Source organism: Galleria mellonella, unplaced genomic scaffold (genome assembly GCF_026898425.1).
Source record: "Galleria mellonella isolate WM207_F2 unplaced genomic scaffold, CSIRO_AGI_GalMel_v1 utg33, whole genome shotgun sequence".
In the NCBI taxonomy this organism is placed as follows: Eukaryota; Metazoa; Arthropoda; class Insecta; order Lepidoptera; family Pyralidae; genus Galleria; species Galleria mellonella.
Window position 1 is genome coordinate 4,069,076 of NW_026442079.1, and position 25,007 is coordinate 4,094,082.

The following is a 25,007-nucleotide window of genomic DNA, read 5'->3' on the forward strand; positions in this document are numbered from 1 at the left end:
ATTAAGGTAATTAGATGCAGGCAGTAACTTAAAATATTAGGATTTAATATTTTTTTATAACATATGACTTTATATTAATTATGATTTAATTGAATTATACTATTTATTTATTATTATTTTTATATTTCAAAGCAAAACTTAGATTTCATAGATCTTCATAATTTTTAAAAAATCAGTAAAATTTGAAGTGAAGGTTGAACATCGATATTTCTGGATCCATGTTTACTTTAATAACAGACGAAAAATAACATTAAAGATAACGGCCATAATATTTTTTTTACTTAAACGATTTTTTTGAATACTTAATATAATACTTTCTTTTAATCTTTGAACTTTTGTACATTTAAAAATGTGTTGGTGTCAAAAATAATTGAAGTGGGAGCCATTTATATTTTATGCGGATTTTTTTAAATACCTGCATATAGGAATAGAAAATATTGTTTTATTAATAATTTAAGTAACTGTATAATAACGGTGTACTTTAATATAATATAAATAATATTAAATAGTCTGCATAATACTTAATAATATCTACATACCTACATAAACATTGTAATTATATTTCGTATGAAAATAGCACAAAATACCAAAAATAACGCATTGGTTATTAAAAAAACCTAGCATAATTCGGGAATTGTAATTCAATTATAGGGAATTTTTTCTTATACTTGCAACACAAAAAAATGGCACAAATGTATTTATGCTTAAAATTGAAGATACTTACGCTCATACGTGTAAATGATGCGTTCATTAGTTCTATTTTTTGTCTTATTATTAAATATAGATATATCAAGGTACATTGCGTAAATATATATATATATATGTCAAAAAAATAAAAAATAAATTTTTGGGGAGGGTCACGCTTATTATTAAGGGGTATGATAAATAGATGTTAGCCGATTCTCAGACTTACCCAATATGCACACAAAATTTCATAAAAATCGGTAGAGCTTGGTGGAGTTTGGTAACAATCACCGTGACACGAGAATTTTATATATAAGATATATATATTCTCGTGTCACGTATAGTATATATATATATATATATATATATATATATATATATATATATATATATATATATATATATATATATATATATATATATATACTAGCTGACTCGGCAAACATTGTTTTACCATATACATTATTTCGAGAACTATATATGAAAATTTATCCTACTACAATTATTATATTCGATTGCTATCTTGTAACCCTATTGCGGCATATAAAAATCGCTATTAAAAAACAGGGGTTGATCGCAAAAGCGTAAAAAATTGAATTTGTATGTATTTTTCAATGCTAAGTCATAATAAAATAGAAATAAAAAAATTGTCAAGAAAATAAAAATAAAAAATATTTAGAGGTGGGTCACCTACGTTTCGGAGGAGTTTGGTAACAAACACCGCGACACGAGAATTTTATATATTAGATATAACACGAATAAAAAAAAAAAGAGTCAGCTTAAAAAGTTCATTTAAGTATACAGATATGAGAAAAGCCTCGAGTCTATGCTCGAGTCTTAAAAACTTAAAAACAAGCCGATTTTTTGTCAGCTAATTGTCAAATCATCTGACTTGTTTTATAATTATTATTATTATATTATCAAATGAAACTAATGAAGGAATCACTTATATATATATATATCAGTTATATTTATAAAATCTTCCTTTCTTTGCTAATATTATAAAGTTCAGGCTTTGGTTCTGGTAAGCACTAAGCTAATTAATATATTTACGCTCAATGCCTACCTAATAAATCTTGTATCCATTTTTATACACCACGCCGGCATACACAGACCAACAGTGTATGCCGGTTGCAAATCCAGCGACCCGGAGGTTGACGCCTCCGGAGTAGAAGCCGGGATAATGGGGTACGCCTCGAGGCCTCTACCTCGCCCGCCCACACATCATCTGGCGGGCAAATAGAAGCCCCTGTTGTTTTTAATTTTTACAATGAATTATTTTATGGTGCGACTTTGTCCGGCCCAAAGTTCGGCCGATTTACGTTTTACACATTACAAGCCCACGCATATTGTAAATAATTTAAAAAAATATTTTTATTTCGTAGTACGGGGTCCAAAAGGAATACTTTAAATTTCAAAATAAACCTACTAGTCCAAGTAGGGTATTTATTTTTTAATATATTTTGAAGAGTTTCAGTAAATTGAAAATCGAGTTAGAAATAAATAATGATATAGAATAGGTTTCGAAAACATTAAAATCTTAAATTATATAAATAGAGCATTGAATCTCAAAAACGGACCAATATTTAGCTCGCCAATAGTTGAGATATACCTATTTTTAAATCAAATGAAGGCGCGCTTTTTTTCAGTGTTGCAAGTAATTAAATTAAAAATTTCCCAAAAAAGATATATTTTTTTTAATTTAAATAAGAATCTGTTCTTTCTCATAAAGCGATTCCGTATGGGCAAACGCAGTGTAGGACAACATATATGATTAGGTTGCCGTAATATTTAGGTGTATGATAATAAATACCTATTACTATTATTACCTTGTAAACATAAACTAACATATTTTCGTTATGATCGAAAAGGACGCTTACTCGACTACTCACCGGTAACGATATTAGAAATGCAAGTTCATTATTCTTTTACATGGTGTCAAACTATAGCTTCAGTGCCACCTATTATCAAGATATATTAATAAGTGGTATATATCAATATTTTGATCAGAATGCTAAAGAATGTTCTGAATGAATTGAAGTTAATTTTTATCCATATGCGTTATCTTTGCTATCGTGAATTGATTATAATGATACTTTATCTTTAAAGATTTAGTGAAATCTCATACTAGTTTTCTCAAATATCACATTGTTTTTTATAGTAAATACTATTATGACTACAGAATAAATTATACAGTTATGTATCTTAATCGATTATTAAATTATAATTTTTAGTTTATGTTGCTGCGTAAATGGAACGAGGTTCTGTAACTCCACGCCTCCTGGAACATTGCCAGTGGCACCATACATAGATTCACCGCGTATAAGTAACCATGAAAATAAACTTCTATGAATAAATCCTCGTGGTTTATACGCGATTCAGTATACATTTGGGAATCCGTGGCGTACACTGATTTTAACCTTGAAAGTACGTTAATTTCTATTACGTTTAGTGAATAAAACTGGCGCATCAGTTTTGGATATCGTATCATCCGCCTACTGGTAAGAAATAATAGTCGGTTTCGTCTCCTTTTATTCGAATTTAAGTTGACATAACTAAATGTAAAGCATATTAATTCTGTATATACATACTTGATTTGATACTTACCTAAAAGACAAATATTATTTTTGACACGATGTACTCTAGTAAATAGGTAAAATACTGTGTAATTTAAACGTATGTACTTAGAAAATGGTATATTTTAAAAGTTTTTAAGTAAGTTCTAAAAAGCAATTTTTTATTTATGTTTATAAAAATGATTTTAATAATCTTATTCGCAACAATTTTTGTAGAATATATTTTTTTGGTTTGTTTATTTATTTTATAACCTTTAGTTATTTCGTATAAATATACCTTATATTTAGGGCTTACTGCCAAACATTTTATACGTGTAGCCTGTGGGTTACTTATACGCTGAACAGCTACAACGCTCATCGCTTTCAGTATATTAGTGGTGTCAATAGGGCTCCCGCAGTTCTGTCGAATGTTTTCGGAAGCACATACCTACTGACGTTTCTCGCACCATAATCATAACGAGAATTGCATCCTTGTGGCGTAGAATCCGCAGAAGTACCAACAGAATCTTAAACGTAATTGCAGAGAAGCCAGATTATCTACTACAGAAGCACTGAAACACTTTGCATTGTTACGGTGGACAAAAATATATGAATTAAACATTGCATTTTATTAACATAGTTTTCTAGGTCTTGTCATCATAATCATATCAGCTATTCACTGTCCATTGCTGAACATAGGCCTTCCAGTAAGGGAGGTTTTGCCAGTAGTAGTCACGCTTGACAAGCGGTTTGGCAACCGCAGTTAGGCTTTGGGTATCGTTTAAAGAGGGTTGCTGTTGCCCATCTCTTGACCATTAAGTTCCCTTAATTGCGTCTTACGACACCTACGGAAAAGGAAGGAGTTACCCATTCTATGCTGGAACCACACGGCAACTTTTAAAAATGATTGAGTGTCGTAACAGTTTAGTAAATAACCATTTTTGTAAATGAATGTTTCGTATAGAAACTATTGCAATATATTTTTATAGGCGGATTGAACTCGGTTTATAGAGCCGCAGGTACTATCCTTATGTTCTAAATAATATGATGTATCGCAATAAAGCGCATGCTAAGTATCATCTTTCTTTGCGAGTCGATCACAAAACAATAAACCTTTAAAGAAAGTTAGGCGAAATACAAAGACGTACATATTTACATTGTCGATTTAATTTAATTTTAATTATTCTTAATAAATAAAGCACAAATAAGATCAAATGTAGGTACGTATAAAATATACTTTATTTATTATTATTTTTTGCTGCAAGGAAACTTTTTTATTGTCGAAAACCTATCTATACAGGATAAATTGACCTTTACGAAATCCAATTTCATTACACAAAGAATCACCCTTGACCTACTTTCCACGATGCTTGCAAGCTCTGATTTAATTTGCAATGAATGTTTACTTAGGTCAGGATCAAATTTTGTAAGTCGAATTGGAACATTTTTCCCCTAATCTATTTTGTTGAAATTTCACGTATTTATTCAATTCTGGTGATAATACAATATGCAATACTTAATATTGTACTATTTCTAAGGTGGTCGCCGCTGTAAGATAAAGGTATGTATTTTGTTAACCCAGTGAATATAGGTATCAAATGAAATAGCTTGAAAAGAAAATGATAAAAATTTGACACGTTTTAAACATACAGATGGCGAATTATAAAAGCTTTTTTTCAATATTTTTTTAATCACACTTTAAAGTTATAATTTTTTATTACAGACTAACGGCCTTGTCGCAAAAACGATGTGCAAAAGACGCAAAATAACTAAGGACATGTTTAAAAGTATTGCTACAAAAGAGCGTCAAAATATTAGGTCCTTACATATGAAATTAGTGTTTTTTCGATCACTTTAATCTGAAATATCTCCTCTTTGGTTAAGAATTCCAAATTCAAATTTATGATTTCATTTAACTGGTACATTTAAGTTTTGAAAACAGTTATTCATTTGTTTTTTCCTCAAAGGAAACAAGACAAATTAAGATAAAAGTGGAAAATAAAGAATTAAAAAATTAAAATTGAAGACTATTGTGGAAGCGAATCCATCACAAAGCGCTTCAGAAATAGCTACATGCTTTGGGGTAAGTGACAAAACTGTATTAATCCACTTGAAGCAAATCGGCAAAGTATAAAAACTTGAACGATGGGTACTTCATGATATAAGTGAATCGAACTTGCAAACACGCGTCAACTACTGTGTTACTTTCCTCAACCGACATAATAATGAAGGGATTTTAAATCGAATCATTGCTTGTGATGAAAAGTGGATACTGTACGGAGACCCAGTCAAATCCTGCCCTAAACGAAAATTGACTAAGAAAATTTACTTGAGTGTTTGATGGACTAGCGCCGGTGTCGTTCACTACACCTTTCTAAAATCTGGTCAAACGATTACGGCAGATATCTATTGCAGCAACTGTAAACCATGAAGGAAGAACTATCTGCTAAACGACAGAGATTGATCAATCGCTCTAGGCCACTGCTGCTTCACGACAACGCAAGACCACGCACTGCACAACAAACAACCACCAAGTTAGATGAACTATAATTGGAATGTCTGCGACATCCACAGTACTCCCCGGACCTTTCTCCAACAGATTACGATTTTTTTTCGAAATTTGGACAACTTCTTACAAGGAAAAAAATTCAACTCCGATGCGGCAGTTCAAACCGCCTTCAATGAGTTTATTGATTCTCACCCTCATGGTTTTTTTAGTAAAGGGATCAATGTCAACCTATGAGATGGCAAAAGTGCATAGATAACAATGCATACTTTGATTAATTAAATATATAAAAAAAAATTACTTTATAATCCTTCCATATAAAACGCCAATTTCATATGTAAGGACCTAATATATTATATATCTATGTCTAAACAAAAGAAAGTCTATTTTATTAAAAATGAAAGGTGTTAACAATTATAAAATTTTATTATATTTATTTATCATACTGACTAAACAAATTTAAATACTTAAATTTTACTTAGAAAACAGAATGTCATCATAGTAGATATATAATATAGTAGGTATATAATAAAAGTTCAATTTAATTTAATGACATTGATATATAAATTAATTTAAAAAAGCAACAGCTGTGTTTCTTGCTCGTTCTTCTCAGCTGGAATTGCATTTCGAATTGGGCGGTAGATTCATAAAAAAATATGACATAAAAATTATTTATTGTTTATTAGAAAGACCCTAATATAATCTAAAAAATATATTAATAATTTGATTGTAATTTTTATTATAAATCACATGAAAAAACTTGAGGAATACAGCTAGTGATTATTTCTACAGAAATAATAAAAACACTTGGTTGAAAACAAGAAATGATTTTTTTTATTACTTGGCTATAATTGTTAATGACAATCTAAACGAGTTATCGTTCTACTCATATATAATACAAAATTTGTGAATTTTGTACCTATTATTTAGAGGTTTTCACTAATGGTAGTGACTTCATACTTATACATTCCCTGTAGCGAATCCTGTGTATCCTAACTGAAACCGCATAAAAAATGTAGTACCATTTAAATGTTTTATTCGTATAACCACATTTCTAATGAATGATAATGAGTAACTAACTAATATTTAATGGAAAAATAAAACGGCATAAAGTACTTTGCTTGACAGGAGCTAAACATCCATCCAGTGGGGATGAGACGCCACCCATACCAGAAGAGGAACTTGAACAACAGAAAATCGAACATGAACGTCAAATGCAAAAGGTTTTCTTTATATTCTTTTCCTACACTGTACAAAGGATTTCTCATATACTGACATGCCAAACGGTTACCCAATGAACAGATCGCACAGGATAAATAATAGTGCAGAGTGGACTTTTCTAATGGGTGAATAGTAACCTCGACTATGCCACAGATATACGCTGGAGAAGCACCAGTGAGAATGGATAGGTGAGGATGAAAGCAGATCAGTTAACCTATCCTGACAAATTGTATAAAAATTAACCAAGATGGTTTTTAAAGGAACCGCGTGGAGGTCGACCTGAAAGTGGAAGCCAGCTATGGAACTGATAGGTTACTAACCATTCTTTTCTCCCTGCAGAGAGTACTACGAAGTCAGAGACATCCATTACAATATTAGCATATTATAATGGATGTCTCTCTCTCGATTCGTATGGTTTCAGGCGACACTTAAAATCGTAAAAAATTATAGTGCGAAAATGTTCTCGACGCATATCCATTTTTCAATGAGACTACTAATTTTAATTAGCTCGCAAAAAATGTGGAGGGAAGTTTTGAATTTAGAACGTACCTATTTTTACTTATAAGTAATAATATTTTTAAATAAATCATAACTGGCCAGTCTCACATACATAAAAACTTTTTCTCGCAATACTTTCTGAGTGACCTGATATGTTGTTTATATCTTCTTCCTTTCATTTAAGAATTTCTTCTTTTTATATCCTTGCTAATGTGTATCTATTATAAATGTAAATGTTAATTTGTCTGTTTGTTTACTTGTCTTTTTATCCCAGTTAATCATATTTATGTTAGTCATGCTGACGAACTCGAAGGTAAAAACTAGTAGTTACTATAAAATGAAGGATATTTATAAATTACCACAGTATTTTTTTATCATACTCTTTATTATTCTTTTACTGATATTCTTTGGCCCTTTATAACAATATGTATATCTTACTATTATCACAGTATACAAAAATATTTTTCATAGTCCTTATACTTATTAAAAAAGTGGTAGGTTATTTTACATTTAATTTCCAGACGAACCATTTCCTATTTAAACACATAGGAACTTTTTTACGCTTGTGGTAGTTGAGGTAACATCACAATATGTAGTACACTAATACGATTTAAAGGCAGGCAAAAACTTGTCTCAAGTGATGTGTTTACTTTGGATAGCTACTGCGTACTGTGTTGTTACCTCAATTACTAACCGCTAATTAAAATGATAAATCAAGAAGAAACAGTTTATAAATTTGTTATAATTTTGTTTTTAGGAAAAGGAGGTTCAGGCGAGAGAAGCTGAAGAAGTTAGAAAATTAGATTTAGAGCTATTACACCAACGAGCAATCGAAGCCGAAGAGGAACAGAAAAGAGAGGTGACTATAGTGTACTGCTTTTTAATAAAATTATGGCCCAATTAAATGACCAGAAAGACAGTAAAAATGTCTTCAAATTACATAAGATCAGGAAACATTTGAAATTTCATTACATTATGAAATGCCAAACTGTAAATAACATCGCTATAGGTGCCACTGTCATAACTGTCGTAGTGCCTTTTAGAGATTTTATCTTTAAAAACTAGATAATGTACATATTCGAAAAGATACCTATTCCCTTACAGTGATCCCCTACAAAAGCGTCTGTTTTCTGTGTAGCAGCTTTACTTTGAAAATTATAGATAGCGGAGGCAGTGGAAGAGCTTCGTGGCATGAATACATCATGGTCACATCATCGACTCAGTGACCTACAGCGGCAAGCTGCCAGGTGGCGCCATAGTCGCCCATCGATACCAGACACTACGAAACATTATAGGGTGCGATGATAACTTAATTAATAAAGTAATTAATTTCACCTGAGTATATAACGCGGTGAATTGAAATTATAGCTACCTAATAGACATATATGTACATGTATATATGTATGTGTGTATCATAATTATAATATTGTATTGATAAAGATTTAGGTATATTTTTTATTAAATATATTGTGGAACCCAAAGTTCATATTATATTTTTATATTGTTACACGAAGACAATTAGCCAATGGATGCCTGTATCACCAGGAGTGTTATATGTGCGTTGATATGGTAAATATGATAAAATTATGGCAAGTGTTATAAAGGATTACAATTTATATATATTTTTATATATAATTATATAAAACGAGATAACAACCATGTAATCTAATTTAGTGGCATTCAACGATGTTAAAAAAGAAAATGACATAATGTTCGGTCCAAACTAAAATGTATTTCTCTATTCACTATATATTTAATTACAATTATTTTGTTTAATTTCACTACCAATAGTATGTGTACTACTCCCAACACTCATGTAAAGTAATAGATCAACATGGCCGAAAATTAGTCATTGGCAGTTTGAGTACGCCGAGCAGCGATGTATTAATGTACCTGAAGATGCCTTGTTTAGAGGTGAAACACGGGCCGAAAAACGTCCTTGGATGAAATGGCAGTCGGAGATTGATAGCTTATATAAATGATTGTAGAACATCTTAATAGAAGTTCTACAACCTTCTATATTAGCCCTTTTATATTAATATTATTACTATTCTTATTAATATAAGAATAGTAGTCAGTCTTTGAGTATTGGCAGTCACAAACATACTAATGGTAGTAGAATTAAACAAAATAATACTAATTGAATAATTAGTGATATGGACTTTTGCAAGATAACACCTAACTCAGTTCCCTATTCGTTATAGTATACCAATATTTTTATTAAATTATTATTTTATTAATAGAACGTACTGAAAAAAGCATGCAGTGCCCAGTTTGCGAAGCCACAATCAAGCCAAAGCATCAGTGAGAGCGAAGGCATCTTTATCAACCTATCTCGATTAGGGCCGTGCCGAGGTAATATTTGTTTTTGTATCTATTCTAACATCATAGCATCTATTCCGAAATAAACAACTTTGGCACTGTAGTGAGTAAAGAATCATCCTAAAGATATTGTCGTGACTAATGACTAATGACTCTCAAACAGTAATACGGTAACACACAAAGGAAGCCGAACAGCACAGCTTCTGAGAGCGGGTCGAAAACCGGTACTTGTAGTTCTTTAGAGTCAATTTAATTTTGTCATACATGACGGTGTTACGCCTAACGCGTGGAGTAGAAATGCGGTAGTCCTCTCATTCAACAAGGGTGACAATACCCTATTGAAGAACTATAGACCGATATCCCTTCTAATTTGTTATCTGAATAAGCTAGCTTCCGAAAAGGCTTTAGCATTAACGATCAAAGAGTATAATCTGCCACTATGTCTGGCGTTGTGAACTATGAAAATATCTTTGATTTCATCGAAATATGGGTAGTATTACAGTTACTCTAGCAGTGCCAGAATGACTATAGGTATATCGAAATGTTAAAATGTATATACAGCAAGGCTACGATGTTTATTAGAGTACAGCACCAGAGAACGAAACCCATCTTAGTCCTGAATAATGTAAGACGGGATGACGTCATATCCCCAAACCTCTGCACAATTACATTGGAAGATGTTTTTAATCCCTTGGATCAACTTGGTTACTATGCTCAATAACTTCAATAGTGTTTCTAAACAGGTAGGTCTTGAGATGAACATGATGAATAACTAAAAATCATGCCTAATATCGATGTCCATCCTTTATCGGTTATTATTGAGAACACTATGCTCAAAGATGTATACCTGGTACAACTTATCCGACTAGGTAAGTCCAACTTCGACGTTGAATCTAATTCGGCTGGACAGCATTCTGAAAACTACGCGAAAACGTCTCATTCAAAAGTTTGAAAACGAGGGTCATTAACCAAGATAATCATCAATGTTGCCTAGCTCGAAGAACCGACAACCGATGGAGAGGAAAGGTTATTGAGTGGCTACACCGTACGGGCAAACGCAGTGTAGGACGACCCCTCACTAGATGGAGTGACGATCTGAAATGCATTGCAGAGAGTCAGTGGATGCAGGTGCCTCACGATGGTTCCTCATAGCAGTCTATGGGGGAGGCACTGGGCAGATAACGAGTGATATAATGATGACGTCTTAAATTATATGGTCATTAGCTCGTGCATGATCGACTAACACCATGCACATTTGTTATTCAAGTAATCGTTTAGTGTGTTTGTTCAATAAGTGTTTTTCAATAATAGTTTTAAATTTATTAAAAGATAGATCAAAAATATCCTTTGATATATCTTATTATAATATTCAATGCCCATTGCCTTTCTTAACGATACTTCGGAACATCTAGTTTGAATTTTTATCTAGTATTAAGATTATTGAGATCACTGTTTCTTTAAACCAACTTTGTTAAAATCTTTATAAAAACAACGATTTCAATTCTGACGAAATAAACATAACAGTATGGTGGTAACCGTATAAATTAAATTAGAAAACGAGTTAAGCTTCGCAAAATTAGAGTTCACATGCGACTTTTTTTAAGAGGCCGATGTCCATAAGAAATATAAAAAGTGTAAAGTAACTAAACTATAACAATTTATATAAATGTAACAAATAATACAAATACAACCGTATCAACAGATGAGTCTCTAGATAGCGATGGGTGCTGCGAAAATCATGGGTATACCACGGGCACGGAAGCTAGAGCCTGGCGGGCGTCAGCTAGTGACGTTAATCCTCGACGACGCATAGACCTTGTGCGAGCTCCCTCGTGTCCTGGGTAAGACTGCCATATTATTTTTAGGGTAAATTAATATACTTATACAACATAATTAATTACACAATGCGTCAAGATCAATACCAAAAACATTGTATTAAACAAAAACCGGCCTAACTTTCCGGTGTACAAAAATATCGTTAACAATTCAATTTAAACCGAAAGTAAATATATTTATATAATTTTAATTTATAATAGATACCTACTTCCAAAATAATAATTTATCATTACAATAATTACATATTATACAATACTACCTATTACTTCATAAAACACGCGAACAAAATGAAACTAAAAATTTCCAAAAATTAAATCTACGTTTATAATACTTTAATGAGATTTTAGTGTAATATGCAATAATTTAGGTTGAGGAGATAGAAAATATTTCATTTCTGGCTTTTATAAAATTCAAACACATTATTATGTTTTTACTCTACTTTTGAAACATGAGGATAATATTTTTTTAATGATGTCATACGAGTATAATAGTAGGATAGTGTAGTCTGTGCATAATACAAGTATGATATATTCGGATTTTAAAGCAATGTTTTTCCAAAACTGATTGATTATAATAAAAATTGAGGTTTAGGTACCTAACTCACCATCAAATATCATCGCTGGTTTCTCTAGACACGACAGTAAAAAATAATAAATTTAAGCCTTGCTTAGTCGATGGCTGCGTTCTGACGTTATAACAAGCGCAGCTGCATATTGATTAAATTTTAAATCCCAATATACGAGTACTTACTCTCAAAAAATATTACTACAACATTTTAAAACCAATATTAAATAACATGTATGTCACGAAAAACACCGTTAATTACTAATTCATGTTTTTTGCTACTCAAACTTATTTCTATTGCTTCAATATACCTATGTAGTTACTAAATGCATTAAGTATTCATTATATTTATTCCCAACTAATACGAGCTGTAAGTTATGATAACATATAATGTCAGTCTTACTACCTCGAGTATAAACTGCATCTACATAAAGTAGGTTCGAATTCCATGACCTGGGGCTGTATCTAGAAATAGGTCAGATCGGTATGGGGTGAATGGCGCATGTGCTGTAGACGGTGGGCCAACGGCACCGCGTCGCGCGCCTCATTCGCCACCGCGCACACCGGCAGCGCCGCGCGCCTCATAAAACCGCAATACAGTTCACTAACTTCGCAGTTTACAGTCCACCGTTGCACCACAACCTTCCAAATGTTGAGTACATAGAAAATCACACCGATCCCGGTGAGTGATTCCCGAATGGTCACATATCGATGTCTCTTATGTGTTTACTACACGACTATTTAACATATTCGTTGATTTTACTCGTGACTATAGTCCAGTGCTTAGATGTTACAGTGTGAATCACTCGATTTCGTAACCCTTAGCGGACTAGATGTTAGCGTTAGGGCATGCATGCTTCTCTATGTTTACCTTACTATCCTTGAGTGTTATGAAACTAAACCCGCCCGTGTCCTTTCTCAGTATTCGGCTCGGGGGTTGGCGTATGGAGACCTGTGAACGTTTCATTACAGATAAGATGTTTGTAGGGAGATAAGATGCCGTTGCTAAGCATAGGAGCGGAATGAGGCGGCACGACATGCAGTGTAAGGCGGAGGGCGGCGGCGGCAAGGAGGGCTCGCAGATGTCGCGCAGCGAGTCCACCATCAGCCGATGCACTCCACACACGCCCCTCGGACCGCCCGACAGTGCCAGCGTCGACTCCAACCCCATGCCCACTATATATCGGTAACTGGACCCTTGAGGACAGCCTAAAGGGAGAAGACGTATCAATACTAAATAATTTGCTCTCGTTTTTTATTACAATTATAACATGTTGGCTATTAATTAACGGCCAACATATATAAAGCATGTTATGAAACGCTGCAAATGTTTATGTATGTATTAACACACTCTGTAAAACTATTGATAATTTATTACCTATCTTTACATGCACCTCTCATCATAATCAAAGCCAAATATTTAACTTCATATTATTATTATTATATTATGACAATCAATTGTATTGTAACGTATCCATTTACAGAATAAGGGATTACCGTACTGAATAGTTTTTATCAAAATGTTACGTCTTCTCTTGGTGGTAAATAAAAGTGAGAGCACACTACGCCCGCATCGCGCACCGCGATCGTCGCATGCGAATAGGTACCACAACAAGCCGAACTTTTATAAGCAACTGTTAAATAGTAGAAATACAGTTCGTTATTAATACTTAATAACAATATAATAAATGCATTTTTTTTTTTTATTAAAGTACTGTGACTGCACAGTTGCTTATAATACAGACGGAAATAGTATTCCAAGCGCTTGGCTTACCTCATGCAGATTCGTCGGGAGATTCCACAGGCGAAGCACAGGTACGGTGAATCCTCTGTAATTGTCTTTACTGCTTTAGCACCAAACACTGTCTCATGGCCTTCCTTGTTTTACCTATATCTTGCAAGCTTCCATATAGTGATCACTTGACGCTTACAAATCTAAAGTAAATTACTTGAATGATGATTAATATTAGTAATTATTATAACCACGTATATTATTATTGGCCATCTTCCATCATTATGGCGCGTCAATAAAACCAATACATGTAGATGAACATTTAACCACTAAAAACATTATTTTGTTAAATTGCTTTTTTGATTCATATACATAAATTCCAATTAGTTTCATATTAGATATAGGATTAGACATATCATACTATTATCCAGTACATATAAGAAAATAGTTGGCAGATTATTTTAGTCCATCTAGATTTATAGCTTTTAACATCATAGAACTAGCAAAAAATCATTAATTACGTAGCTTTGTTTTATTAGCGGAGTCGTAACTTATTGTAGCTATAGTATAGGTAGTGAATATATAATTATACATTTAATATATTATACACTTTACATTACATTAAATAATACTTATATATGTAATTTATATCTATTTCATGCACACATAAACACTTTAAAGTTTTAGGAAAATAATGGTATTAGATAAACAAATGACAACAACACAATTTACACAATTAAGAGTTTCATAAAGTTTCAAAAATGTAATATTGTATTATTATTAAATAACGACGTTATTGATACTCTTAGCTATTAGCCTACAATCTAAATCTCGAATATTGTATCGTCCAAAGTTTAATAAGATTTATAATTGTTAATTTTTGATCATTAAAACTTAAAAATATGTAACACAAATAAATTAATATTATTTTAACGACACTTCACAAAGTATTTTCTAAGTTATTTTACTGATACAAAATATGTTTTATGAGAATATGGACTGTTTTTGTTGTTCAGATGTCGCGCCCCAATCGCTTCCCTGGATTGCATGGATGATTTCAGTGCAAACTCACAGCAAATGTTGGATCAAGGTAAGTAAAATTTTAATTAAATTACTTCAATCGTTACCATTCGAGATTGTACCATAAGAGTAAGGAATAGGTAGAAGTCCCGCCAATTCAATAATAATACTGTTTTCTGCTCTAAGCGTTTGCAAAAATTTAATTCCTTTAATCAGTACAGTAGTGCTCAAAGACCATGTTTAAGGCGCTTCATTCCTACTTGACCTTGAAATATATAGGCATAGTTTTACATTTTTCTCCTCGTTATCTGCTAATAATTATCGTAATGACAAACAGTAGTTCATTATACAGAGTTATTTCGTCAAAAAGTGCTCAGACGTTGATTATTAAACATTTGTTAGTCGGAAATTAAAAATGATACAAAATATTTAAAGAACTAGCCGCATCACGGGACTTCACTCGCCTTGGTTAGTACAAAAAGTACTTTATGTTTATATTCAGAGCTTACAATGTGATTGTTTACAAATTTACTCATTTATTATGTAACATGTATTTATAATTATTCTGTAATATGACAATTTCAATTGATCTCATGAAGCATCTAAACGGCAGGACCTTCTGTTATAATATATTATACGATATATTCCAAAATTCTGTACTTAATTGATGATTCATTTGCAATCTAATCTAATGTTTAGATTGGTTGATCAAATTTGTAAATTAAACCTAACTCTTTTATTCATAAAAACGTAAAATATTTCATGACTATTTTAGTTATTGAAGTATTTAGTCTTTTTTTTTTTGTTTTTTTCTTTATAACCGACTAATATCTGACACCTGATCGAAAGTAGTAACCGTTGCATGCTCCTTCTACATATACAATATCATGCGATGCTATTCCTAAAGGCTAAGGTGTTATGTCACTGTCCCCTGTAATTTCACTGCCATATCCCACTCTTCAAACTGACAAACAGCCATACAAAAACAACTGCTTCACGGAATTATACGAATGCGATAGAAGTACTCAAGTAAACGACTTTTATACAAAGTCTCCTACTGGTAAACTTTCACGTCTTATTCATAAAAATTAAAACCTTCCACAAACCAATTTTAATTGTTACAGTGTCTTGTTAGTTGTTATTAAATTGGGAATTGAGCACAAAAGAAAAAGACAAAACAGAATTTACAAAACATAATTTACATTATAGAAAAAACTTAAGTTAATATTGCACTGTCCTGTATATACAGTACATTAATAGTAGTAACTCCTTTGGAACTCTTAATAACAACAACTGGATATAATCTACCACTCTTTCTAAACCACCTCCTTACACATAATATAAATTATTTGCAAATATTTACATAATCTTCTCATTATCTTATTATCGATTTACATTGTAACACATGCTCAAACAAACAGCTAAACTACATCTGTTTTATATTTTATAAGGTACAATAATACAGTTCCTTGTACAATAATATTCATTATTTCTTTTTGCGTGACTACATTTTATTAATTAACAAAACCTAAAAATCTTAGTGTGCTAATAGGATTAATACAATGACTTCTCTGCAGCAGGTGAAATGAACATGTCTAGACATATGTCAACATATATCGGAAATCACACAGCCATGCCTTCTGTAGTCACTCCTGGTCTGCGTTACAAAAACCTTGGTAAATCTGGTCTCCGGGTACCTAACATTGGCCTAGGTATTTGGACTATGCTCAATGAGGATTGCTCCGAAGACGTCGTTATGACTGCTTTAGAAAATGGGATTAATTTGTTCGATTTATCCGAAGCACATTGCGGTTAGTAAATTACTAATATCCTATTGTTGAAGGTACCTAGTTTTGATTGCCTTTAATTTAAAAAAAAATTACAGCAAAAGGTGAAGCCGAACTTGGCCGAATCCTCAAAAAGAGAAATGTTAGGAGAACCAGCATCATTATCACTACTAAAATTTATTGGAGCACCAAGTAAGTAATTATAATCTAATATGAAATAATTCAATATCACATGCTTAATCATAAACCTTATTATTTGAGACACATTTTATCAAATATAGATAAATATAAAAATAAGTTTTTCTGTATTAATAGATAACTAGTTTCTATTTTAATAATTTAATATTTAGCTCTATCTCAAAATGTAACCGACGTAAAGTTTATTTATCTTAAAATGTAATGAGAATTTGTAAGGTTTTTAAATCTATTGAAATGTCTTTAAGAGCTCAAATAATTATTTTTTTTATTTAAGTGAGAAATAACAATTTTTTTTTTCTTTTACCATTTGCTACTCTTCATTCATTTATATAATACTATATCATTAAATATTACTAGCCTAATATCTCATTACATTTATAACGTAGCGACCATGGACTGAAACTGAAACCGTTAGCGTTTTCCGTACTAAGATGAGTTTAATGCTATTCGCTCTTAGACACTTCGCTATTTTTTAAAATAACACTTAAGCTTGTGTTTAATGCTTTTTGCTGCATAATTATAATACATATTGAACTCTCCATTTACTAGGTTTACTAATAACAGGTCAGATGAAAGAGGTTTATCTCGTAAGCACATAGTCGAAAGTGTTAAGGCATCACTAGCGAGACTTCAGGTGGAATACATTGACGTTGTACTTTTGCACAAAGTTGATCCTGTTTGCCCAATGGAAGGTTTGTATCCATAAAATAACTATAATATAATTTTAATTGTAATAAACAAATATATGAAGATATTTCACTTTACGTACATGTACATATATTATATATTACTCAAGAATAATTTTTCAACAGAGCTTGTTCGGGCCATGAATTTTGTTATTAACCAAGGATGGGTCATGTATTGGGGTACAGCGCGTTGGTCGCCTTCAGAGGTAAAACGTTTTCAAAAGTTTTAAATAATTTCCATTAAATAGAATCAAATATGTAATTCGTAATTCGATTTTTTCAGATAATGGATGCATATACTAACTGTCGACAATTTAATTGCATTACTCCAATAGTAGAACAGACAGAATACCACATGTTTTGCAGAGAGAAACCCGAATTGTACATGCCAGAATTATATCACAAAATCGGAGTTGGTGAGTATTGTAAAAATATAAATTACTTATTGTATTTAATTTCTGTATACGTAACACTTTTATAGGTATTAATTGTATACCAGGAACAATGGCGTGGTCAGCCATAACCACAGGCAAAGGACTAGGCCGTGAGGAGATCACTGGTCTCTTCGCCAAGTCTCGCTTCAACAGAAAATATAGCACATTTAGTTGGTGTGAGGAAGATCTAGCCGTACCTGAAGTAAAATTTCCTTTTAATACTTTTTTATTTGTTTATTTAGTGTATATTTTTATTTTTACTTTTCATTGATACTATTATTTTTTCCACGTTTTATTTCATATGAAAATCTTTTATACTTTTTTCTATCACTTAGATTGGCATTTAGTAAATATTGAGATAGAATAGTAGATTGTAATATACTTATGAATTGTATAAACACAGATGCGGAGTTCAGGAAGCAAAGAGCAAGTTACTGGAGAGGAGCATCGGACATATGGAGACAAACTTCGCGATCTCTCGAACCTCGCAAACTCACTCAGTGCGTTTGTAAACTACATGTAACCTAATTGAAATAACTATTTATTACGAAAAAACTTTGTAAATATTTTCAAGTCCAAATAACGTCTAATATTTTAATCCTAGATTGCTCCATGAGTCAACTGGCAGTGGCATGGTGTCTAAAGAACGAATCCGTCAATTGTCTACTGTTAGGTGCCAGCAGCGTTGAGCAATTCAAAGAAAATATTCACGCTTTACAGGTGCCTATAATATATATATACATATATTTATTTATATATTGGTACTACATATTATCATCATAGTAAATAGTTGTAAAATCCATCCATATCTAAATATTATCGTATCATAATTATTATTCCACTAATATTATAAATACATACAACTAGACGATGTTTGTTACTCAAATTTAAATATAAGTTCTACACAGATCTACCATATCTGGAACACTAAAACTAACTCATTGAGCACATCCAAATGGCTACTGATTGCCTCCTTGAAGAGATTCCCTCCGCTAAAGTTGGGATTCTTGGCGGCTTTAATTCTTACCATAGTTTATCTCGGCTCGCGTACAACTGATTGCGCTTGAAAAAAGTACAACTCTGTCTTTCCGTCCTTCAAAAGAGTTATAGTCACAGCAAAACCAAAGTGTAGAAATGGCAAGAGATTGGTTATTCTAACTTTGGAATCTTGAGTTTTGAGGATCTCTTGCTAAAGCTACGCAAGAGAATCTTTGTCATCTCTTTCACCATAGCTTTGAACATTTAAAAAAATGCCGATCTTCTTGGTTTCCTCTTTGTATCTAACTCAACGTTGATTGATCGAAAGAAACCATCGCCGACTGTCCTGCATTGTGAGAGCTGTATACTTGTCATTAAATTCACATAAAGCTCAGCCCATAGAGCGCTTTTTCTCTTGGTATCCACAGGTCGAGTAAACCATCTGTGCCCCATTAATTATTTAATTACTCATTAGATGTCGTTCCAAAGTTTTGGGAAACTGTTTTGATACACCCGATACCTAAATAGGGAAATCGCTCAGATCCAGCTAACTCTAGGCCAATAGTTTTTTTTAGCTTTTTTGTTTATGAAAGTTATAGAGACAATCATCAACTTTTAACTGTTCAGGTACTTACCGATTAACCGGTAAGAATGTCATATTTTGCGATTACCAGTATTCTAGGCTTAGGCTTTCGTCACAGACGCTCGATCGATGATCTTTTAATTTACTTGACACACCGATGGGTAGTAAAAATCGAGAGTAAGGGAGAGGCCCTAACTGTTTGTTTGGATATTGCAAAGGTCTTCGATCGAGGATAAAATACTGCTTTTAAAACTACTTTTATTTGAATTACCTGCGAGATTGTGCAGTGTAGTCGCCAGTATTCTCAGAGAACGAAGCATCAAGGTTATAGTCAACGAAATGTGATCAGTTTTAAAACCTGTGAATGCTGGTGTCACACAAGGCAAGAATAGTCCCTTAAGAAATAGGGTTCGGGATAATACACAAATCCCGTACACTGTATGTTTTTAAACTCACTTTCTTCCACGTTGAACCATACTTTGGAATCAACTTCGAGTAGCAGTGTTTCCGTACCGATATGATTTATTTTTGTTAGTAGTTATTATCCTACCTGCATAAATATAATTTACAGATTGTGCCGCAACTAACACCGTCCGTCATGGTGGAGATTGAAAAGCTGTTGGCGAACAAGCCACAGCGACCTCCGATGGTGTCCACGCTTGCTATGCGCAACCAGCAGAACAATAGCAACACAGTCCGAGTGGACATGACGTTAGTATTTACAACAATACCTTACTCTACGAATATTAAAAAAATATATAACAAATTACAAGCATATGCTTGTAATTAAATCGACGAAAATATTAAACTTCGTGTTGTGCAATATTGCTATGTACAACAACACAATTTCACAGATTTTCGTTAAGGAAAAATCCAATGTTTATAAGGTTTGTCTTTATCCTTAACACCCATCATATTTTCTTTTAGACTCGAGCAAGCTTTTAAAAATATATAAATGCTGATATTTTATACTAATGTAAACAAATTAATAGCCTATTTACCTTATAGTAGGCTCACATCCATCCTAATCACACTGGCATCATACAAAACGATGTAGCCAGGCTTAAAGTTTAAATCTTCCACCGATTAAAAATTCATCCCCAAATTTACATGCACTTTTCATGAGACAACCCTGTTACTATGACACATTCTGCAACCAAACTTTCCGTGAATCTATCTACCATCACTGATTTTACAAAAATAAAAATCATCATCATCATCATCATCATATTAGCCATTATTTGTCTACTGCTGAACATAGATCTCCCCTATAAAGAGGGATTTTATCAGTAGTTGCATTGCTTGGCAGACGAGCTACAAGTTTGGCTTTGGTGATGTATTAAGAGGCACGCTGCTGTCCATCCCTCGATCATTAAATTCCCTTTGTTTCTTTTAACGACACCCACGGGAAAAATGAGGTGACTCTTTCTAAGTCGGGACCATACAGCAAAAAAAAGTAAAAATGCCAATACATAAAATTACCCCACAAGTAAAACTGTCAATAATTAATAAGCAGAATATATATTCCAACTAAGCTAAAGATTACTTACGGATGCAACACCTTTAAGTATAATTACAAAGCTATCTTTTTTATTTAATATAGTTTACTACCTTTTAGAAAACCTACAATGCAAATGTAATCTTTCTAAAATAAAACGAATCGTGTTAATATCTTCCTAATTCATATTCATCTCCCTATTTATACAGCGGTGCCATGACATCGGGAACTGGATCACCGAAACCGGAAGGTGATAATGCAGCAGAAGGTGAAGCATCCACACCCGGAAAAGAATCCGGGAGAGCCTTCTGTGAGATTCAGTGACCGTGGTGGCGCGGAAGCACTGACTCTGCTTCCAAATCTAGTAAATCAAAGGTATGTTTATTTGTCAAATATTTTAGTCATTATTATATACTATTTTAATTCATTCGAAATTGTACATTTTTGTACAGGAATCACTTAAGGATACGAAACCAAAATTCTTTTTGAACAATGCTGGAGAAGTCATCAAACGTACAGGTAAACATCAAGTTTAATACTTACTAACTGATATAAGAACCTAGTATACAATAACATCGTATTAATGTTTAGTAATATCTAGTATTACTTATACTATGTTAATATTTATAATAATTGAAATATAGTTTGCAGCTTTTGACCATATCATTGCATTTTTAGAACAAGATGGAGTATCAACAGATGTAGTGATATCAGTATCATCATTAAAAGGAAAACAACCTGCCAGTGGTGGCAGCAAGGTGAAAAAGTCTAAGTCGGACACGGCCCGACCGAGGTCCGCTTCATTACAAAGGTCTTCGTCAGGACAACTGTCTGTTGCTAGGGACCGCAGGCGATCTAGAATGGACTTATGTTCCCCTGCCGATGTATAAACATGTAAAGCTTCCATGATATAAATGATCGATTTTAAAATTCAACTAAAAAAATCAAATACCTCTGAACTACAGAAAGACGTGAAGAGGGCTGAAATGGCATCCGCGAAAGTGGTAAAAAACTGGATAGTCCATAACCTTTATGAATGTTTAATTGTAAGATCTGTGTTGGTTAAGAAAGTCATTCTTATGCGAAATTATCAGATAAAAATCTATACTTTAGCTTAAAACAGAGACAACAGTCTTTGTAAATTAATTACTCTTAATAACTTAGAGAGTAGCATAAGTTATCTCTTAATTTTGTGCAAGTTAATTACTTCTATGCTACATGCATAGAGAGCGACGTAAATTGTTGTTGTTCAAGTAGGCTTCTTAAAGAGGTATATGTGTAGTTACCGTTTTTTCAATTTTATTTCAATAGTAGATTTCAAATTCTAAATTAGATAAATTAATTGACTTCTTAGATGGTCTTTAAAATTTAAATTGTATGTAGAAATTTTATTATTCTCCATGTGTATCGTTCATATCGGTCCACGGTCTTGTGGTGTACGAAAAGGTTGAAATGATTCCTTTGAATGTACTGAGCTCAGGGAGCTGGGTCTTTTTATATAATAAAAAAATATTTGAAATTGCTTTATTAATAACTTCTGCTTTCACTGGTCTGCATTTCTCTTTCAAAGTTAGAATTTCTGGCTTAAACATAATTCAGTTCTGATTGCATAGCAATATCACCAACACTAACGTTAACAAAAAAGGTCTTAACTATTCTTTCTACTATTTACTATTATCAACAAAGACCATGCTCACTGCCATTACATGAAATATTTTATTATATCCCCGAATATTTTTTTCATTCAGTTACTTAATTTTGTACTTCGGACGGAGTGTAGGGTCACCAGCACAATAGCCTGATTTCGACAGATGCGCTAGGTACCTATTGTAATCCTCTTGTCGCCGATGCTTCAATAGCCCACTAGCAATAATAGTGGTACTAGTTATCTAGAAACTACTAAACACATATGTATGGACTTCTCTGATTCTCTTATAATACTATTTCTATTATAATATTCTATATAGGTACCTAAAAGAAATGCAAACTCTGTTTCATCCAAAATATGTTTTCCCAAAAATGTTGTTTTTGTGCCATGTATTTTGGAAGCAACTATTATTACCAAATATTGTTTTTTGCATATATTCATATAATAGGTATAATATATATTACATGATGTATGTTTGGTGGAAATTCAATGTAAGGTAAGCTACATTCTTTTTTTATATGTATATATGTACTTATTGAGATACAATTATATATGTACTCGGATGTCTGTAAAATTTATTAAAATAAAAATATAAAAATTCGTTCTATGATGTATATAAGAGGCACTATACACTATTATAATAAAAGTGTTATTAAATATCTATTTTTGCGGAGTCCAGTACCTGTTATAAAAAAATAGAGTTCAATATTTATTTTTACATTAAATAAATATTATATACATAAGTGTCTTATATATCAACATAATTTTTAATCCGGGAAGTCAAACGTTTCTATGGAATTTTATATTATAGTATAAATAATTTAAATGTATTTATTTATACAGTAACAAAACAATATTTAGTTAATTTCGCTGTTATAACACTTTACAAATAATAGTTTGTATGCTCACATAAAAATGTGGAGCTCTTGCTTCAACCGTCCGTTTTATATTTTGCATCTTTCAAAATAAAGTTGACATAGAAAAATTTCGAATAATGTCGTTTGTGTATCAATAAATATGGTAAAAAATATTAATATATTCTTTAATACTTTTAAATGGATATTTTCTTGTTAATAATCCTTTCATATCATTAAATACAGGTTATGCACTTGCTAATATTCAATGTCATAAATGTGTAGGGCTTCGTAATTGTATTATCTGTTATTAATGTTTAAGCCAGATGTAATATTTATTAACATAATTATAATGTTTAAACAAATATTTAGTTTTATTTTTCCATTTTCCATGGTTAAATTTCTGATTATAAATAGGTAGACTATGGATATTATAATATATTAAAATAAGGAACGTACTCTCGTGGTATTGTTTATTTACAACAACATACAGTAAAGACGCTGATTAATGTGCAGTATTAAAAATAAAAGAATCAAAATATTTTAAAACGATATAAAATACTAATACATATGTATTAGCATTTTCCGCTTCTTTAAAAATTTTCCATGTCACGTACGTGAATACTTATTTGCAGATATAAGTTCTTATATTTCACGTGAATACACTTGGTTCATACTAACTCTAAGAAAAATTTTAAAGTTATTATATAATAACTAGCTGACTCGGCAAATGTTGTTTTCCCATATACATTATTTCTAGAAAATATTTTTTTAATTCAATAAACAATAGCTAACAGTATAAGTGTGTGGGGGTGTAATATTAATTAAAAGAGGAATGAAGCTTTGTAGACAATTAAAATACACTTTATTTAAGCCACGCAATTGGCAAGTGTGCATTTGGATTTCTCGCCACCTATAAAGTATTTTTTTTTTAATTATGAGATTCACTTGGCATTGGCAGCAATGAGTCCACTTTGTGATAAACTTGGCCTTTGATTTTAAACATGGAATTATTTTTTTTTATTTATATATATTTATATTTTTTATAAATATTTTGATTTATTTCTGCTGAAAGATGTAATTGAAAACATGAATTGAATGTGCAAATTGACTTTAGGAACAGGATAGAATCTGGATCTGTACCGATAAGCAAGCCGGGCAATGGTTCAGGTGGTATTTCAATTTCCGTTAGTTGCACTTTTCTTGCTGAGCAATACATTCCGACTGGCTCATTTTTAAATTTAAGTGCATGACAATGCGAGTATTCCTTGTCCAAAGTACCAATGACCACTTCGGTATGAATTATGCTTATTCAACATTAGGCTTATACCAGAATTCTAGTGGAAGGAATGAATCTGATGTAAATGCTCGAAGTTTTTGTTGACATTGTTTTTTTTTCATTC

General features: G+C 32.1%; 1 protein-coding gene across 12 annotated transcripts; it reads left to right on the forward strand.

The window, feature by feature from the left end:
• Positions 1–3,023: 3,023 nt before the first annotated feature.
• LOC113518243 (voltage-gated potassium channel subunit beta-2) lies at positions 3,024–23,969 on the forward strand. Of its 12 annotated transcripts, none has more exons than XM_031911451.2 (20): positions 3,024–3,185; positions 6,874–6,968; positions 8,222–8,323; positions 8,626–8,760; positions 9,708–9,819; positions 11,489–11,627; positions 14,935–15,008; positions 16,519–16,749; positions 16,824–16,917; positions 17,310–17,333; positions 17,488–17,615; positions 17,736–17,815; positions 17,893–18,025; positions 18,091–18,245; positions 18,447–18,543; positions 18,648–18,763; positions 20,176–20,315; positions 21,312–21,477; positions 21,555–21,621; positions 21,781–23,969. In XM_031911451.2, exons 2-18 carry the CDS (start codon positions 6,960–6,962, stop codon positions 21,424–21,426), a joined length of 1,884 nt encoding a protein of 627 aa, XP_031767311.1. In that variant the 5' UTR covers positions 3,024–3,185; positions 6,874–6,959; the 3' UTR covers positions 21,427–21,477; positions 21,555–21,621; positions 21,781–23,969. The 12 variants fall into 12 exon arrangements, with proteins under 12 accessions (XP_031767311.1, XP_031767310.1, XP_026758891.1 ...); XM_031911450.2 differs by having other exon boundaries at positions 3,027–3,185; positions 16,516–16,749; XM_031911453.2 differs by having other exon boundaries at positions 3,032–3,185; positions 16,516–16,749; positions 18,109–18,245.
• Positions 23,970–25,007: the final 1,038 nt, after the last annotated feature.

Coding starts and splice junctions, on each gene's coding strand:
- LOC113518243 (XM_031911450.2), top strand. Junction 8,324..8,625: donor AAGAGGAACAGAAAAGAGAG/GTGACTATAGTG, acceptor TGAAAATTATAG/ATAGCGGAGGCAGTGGAAGA. Junction 8,761..9,707: donor ACACTACGAAACATTATAGG/GTGCGATGATAA, acceptor TTTTATTAATAG/AACGTACTGAAAAAAGCATG.